The 4,071-nt window shown below is 39.7% G+C and overlaps 1 protein-coding gene across 1 annotated transcript in view; it reads right to left on the reverse strand.

The window, feature by feature from the left end:
• The window catches only part of disc1 (DISC1 scaffold protein), a gene marked incomplete at its 5' end in the record, with an annotated part of 174,028 nt that extends 170,333 nt beyond the window's left edge, over positions 1 to 3,695 (reverse strand). The window contains 1 exon segment of the mRNA XM_084322047.1: positions 3,691 to 3,695. Coding sequence (XP_084178173.1) covers positions 3,691 to 3,695 — 5 coding nt within the window.
• Between the last annotated feature and the right edge of the window lie 376 nt (positions 3,696 to 4,071).

Raw genomic sequence — 4,071 nt, forward strand, 5'->3', positions numbered from 1 at the left:
TGCCTGGTTGTGATGACTGAACCCCTAATTATCATTATTTATCTGTCACACCTGTATTCATGTTTATCTATTCTTATTTACGTGTATTCTGCAATGTCGACATTATCACTGATATGATTAGTCTTGCCTGTACCGATGTCATCAGCATAACCTCTACGTTTGTTGTCGCTCTCCTTGGGTGTGGTGGGGGGGGGGGGGGGTTAGGGATAAAACTGTGAATAGAAAAATGGAAGATTTGTCTCATTTCAATCAATCAATCAAATGTATTTGTATAGCACATTTAGACATGACACTTGTCAACCAAAGTGCTTCACGGTAAGTCGCATAGCTAAAAACAAAGAGAAGTGCTAAAGTATAGAATAAACAGAAAATATAAACAACCAACGGACAAAGAAACAAACAACACGTCAGCAAGCAAGGCAAGCGTCCGAGTGATTTGCACTTTGATGTTTTTTTTTGCCTGCATATACTACTGCTTCCAATAAAGAAAGTCATTAAAAAAAAAAATTTAAAGAAAGTGGCCCAAATCAGAATGAAAAAGATAAGATTCCATGTGATTGTTTCTGTTCACCTGCAAAAAAATAACAGATCTGAGTCACATTATGAGCAATTTGGGCCACCTTTGCCTGCAGTGTGAACGTGTGTCCTGAGTGTCACTCCTTGTGTTACGCCAGCAGCACCCCCCGGCCAGGCCAGCTCTCAGTGTGTGCAGTGGGTTTCTGCCTTTCCTCCACAAAGGGATAAAAAGAGTACATTGCTCTGTACAATAACCCCCCCCCCCCCCCCCCACCTCCCCATCCTCCTACCCACAAGCGAGCGTGGCTAATTGAATAGCCTTTCGGGGGAGTTGAGTGTCGTTTCCCAGAGGCTGCAGGACCCAGCTGTAGTTGGAAATACCAAACCCTCACAGTCATCCTCATCTGGGACACGCTAGAGCGAGGCGCCATCAGGAGGACACGTCCAGTTAGCACCGACAATAATTAGGGATGTCCGATATTGGCATTAAAAGCGGATAATGTATAGCAGCCTATACTCGGTCATTGTCGCAAAATAATTGACCTTCACTACGTTTAGAACACCTCGGCGAGGCGCCTCTGTATTCTAAACTCCGTGTCGGTCAATTATTTTGCGACAATGACCTCGTAGCTATACATTATCCCTTACTTATTACATGGCGTTTTAACATTCGCCGAAATGCTTGATTGTGGTTGGTCAATAGCGCTCGGCAGAGGTCCGTTATTACTGGATAACGGACCTCTGCTGAGCAATAATGACCGCTGTTCGCAGCTGGAGCAATCAAGCCCACTGACACACACTCAGACACACCTGCAATCAGACACACCTGCCGGCTGCCGGCGAAGCTACATTATCCCTTACTTATCATATCGGTTTTCAAAAAAAAGAAAAAAAATCTTTTTACATTTATTTAACCTTTATTTACCCAGGCAAGCAAGTAAGAACAAATTCTTATTTTATTGATTGTCAAAAGTATGCATAATGTTGTGTTAATTCCACAACAAGAGATATGTAATGTTAATTACCTGAAATTATTACGTTTCTTTGGGGGGGGGGAACCACGCATATATCGGTATCGGTTGATATCAGTATCGGAAATTAAGAGTTGGACAATATCGGTAAATCGGATATCGGTAAAAAAAAAAGAAGCCAACATCGAACATCCCTAACAATAATAATTTATTACAAATAGTGCTTCCAGTGAGACACCTTTCAGCATTAAAGGTTGGACGGTCCACACATCTTTTTTACATACAGTTATTGTTATGTTTGAAGACTCAAGGTGTTCCATTAAATAAACCAATTGAACACCACAGATACCACAAATTCTTCTATGAAAGAGAGACATCGAGAGGTTTTGTTTCAGATTTTTACCATCAATTACTAACGTCCTCGTATGAAACCCTCCACCTAGACTCCGTCTGGAGGAGGGATATACAAGACCTGGAAAGTGATTTTGATTGGCAAGAAGCCTGGGAAAATGTTCGACTCACATCAAGGAACCCGGACCATCAACAAATCAATCTTAACTATATTCACAGGACATACTTGACTCCTATAAGACTGGAAAAAATTGGTCTTATACAAGACTCCAAATGCTCCTTATGTACAAATGGGGACGAGGGGACATTTATGCACATGTACTGGGACTGCCCACCAGTTAAGATATTCTGGAAAGAGGTGACCCAGCGATTATCAAATCTCTTAACTTGGAATATACCTGTACACCCCTCTGTATTACTGCTGAATGATGTTTTTGAGTGTGCAGTACATCCACAGCTAAAGAGATTGGTTTTATCGGGTATCACAGTGGCTAAAAAGCTGATAGCATCACGATGGTTCCAACCGGAAAGAATGTGCCGAAAGGTCTGGATTATTACATATCTCGATGTGATCTATCAAGAAATATCTACAGCAAGAATTTTGGGTCTCAATGAATCCAAAATGACATTGTGGTTAGAAGTGGTGGAGAAAATAAAAGCTAGCATATAATGGTAATGTCTGGTTAGGAGTGAGGGAAAATGGATGGATTATACAATGGGGGGTCCGGGAGGGGGGGGGGGGAGGGGGTACGAGCTAGAGCATATGTGTGTAGGTTTTTAGATAACAGGTATTAAGGGTATATCCTATATAAGACAATTAACTAAAATGTGATTTCATTGGATGTACACTGTCAACTAATGCGTGTATATCTTATCGTGTGTTGTCATGTTTGTTTATGTGTTTATTTAAAAAATTATAAAAAAAATTAAATACAAAAAAAAAAAAGTTGGACGGTCTTCTCTGGTCGAAAGGCGTAACTATCACTGGTATTTGTTTATTTTCAAAGCCCTCATTGGCAGACTTGCCTCTTACATCGCAACACTGTTGGAATGGAATCTTAAGGCGGAACCTATTCTACACGTTCAAATGACTGGTTGGTTCTTAGAATTCCTGGAGTTTTCTCTGAACTAGTTAAAACAGCTTTTTCCTTTGATGCTTCCAACACCTGGAACGTGCTCCAACTGACCCTGAAGCTGAAGGTTCCTCCTTCTCTCGCTGCATTTAAAAGTATGATCTCCGACCACTGTGTGTCGACTTGTAACAGTCTTAGCTAATTTCATTGTTTATTCTTATTTATTGTGCCTGAATGTATGAAATTGCTGATAAGCTATGTCTTGTTTTGTAAGCTCATCGTCGCTGTAAATGAGGGAAACCCCAGTGTCTTACGAGTTGAAATAAAGGTTTGAAATTAAATTAAATAAGTATGAATGAATGAATGAATTAATGAATGAATGAATGAAAAAGTTTATTTTTGGACATGTTTCATATTTCCATATTTCTCCAAACAACTCACGATATCTTGTTCCGTCGAACCAAACAATCATAGCAACAAATTAAAAAACATTAAAAGAAAAACATTAAAAAAAGAAAAAAAGAAGGAATTATAAACAAAAGGTCAAGAGCAATGTGTTTGGTTAGCAGACATGTCCAAAAAAGGAGTAGAGGGAAGCTAAGCCAAATTAAATAAGTATGTCAATGAATCATGATTCACACGTCTGCAGAATTTAGATTTAGCTTCCTAGATCTGAAAGCGTTTCATCTCAAGAATAATATGTCATTAAACCACATTTCAATGACACCGTTGGTTTTGAGCTCCAATTGTACCGGTTTACAATGCACTAACCTCCCTACCTCATTTTTGCATTTTGCATTTTAAAAGGGTTTGCATTTGTACCTACTTTAGCTTAGTATATTGTATATTCTGTATAGTGTTTGGTCTTTATTCTTCTTTTAGTGTATGAAGCGCATTCTCAGGGGGCTCATGCTGAACCAAGCATTTCATTGTCATGTACAATGTACCTTACATGTGACAAATGAAACAAAACATGAAACTTGAACTTGAACTACACACCACAGTAAAAGGCACAGGAGCCATTGACAGTGTGTCATAGACACAGGTGTCCTCCTTGTCACGAGAGACACAGGTCAATACAGTGTGTCCTCCTCGTCATGAGAGACACAGGTCAATACAGTGTGTCCTCCTCGTCATGAGAGACACAGGTCAATACAGTG

Source organism: Notolepis coatsorum (genome assembly GCF_963971535.1).
Source record: "Notolepis coatsorum genome assembly, chromosome: 9".
In the NCBI taxonomy this organism is placed as follows: domain Eukaryota; kingdom Metazoa; phylum Chordata; class Actinopteri; order Aulopiformes; family Paralepididae; genus Notolepis; species Notolepis coatsorum.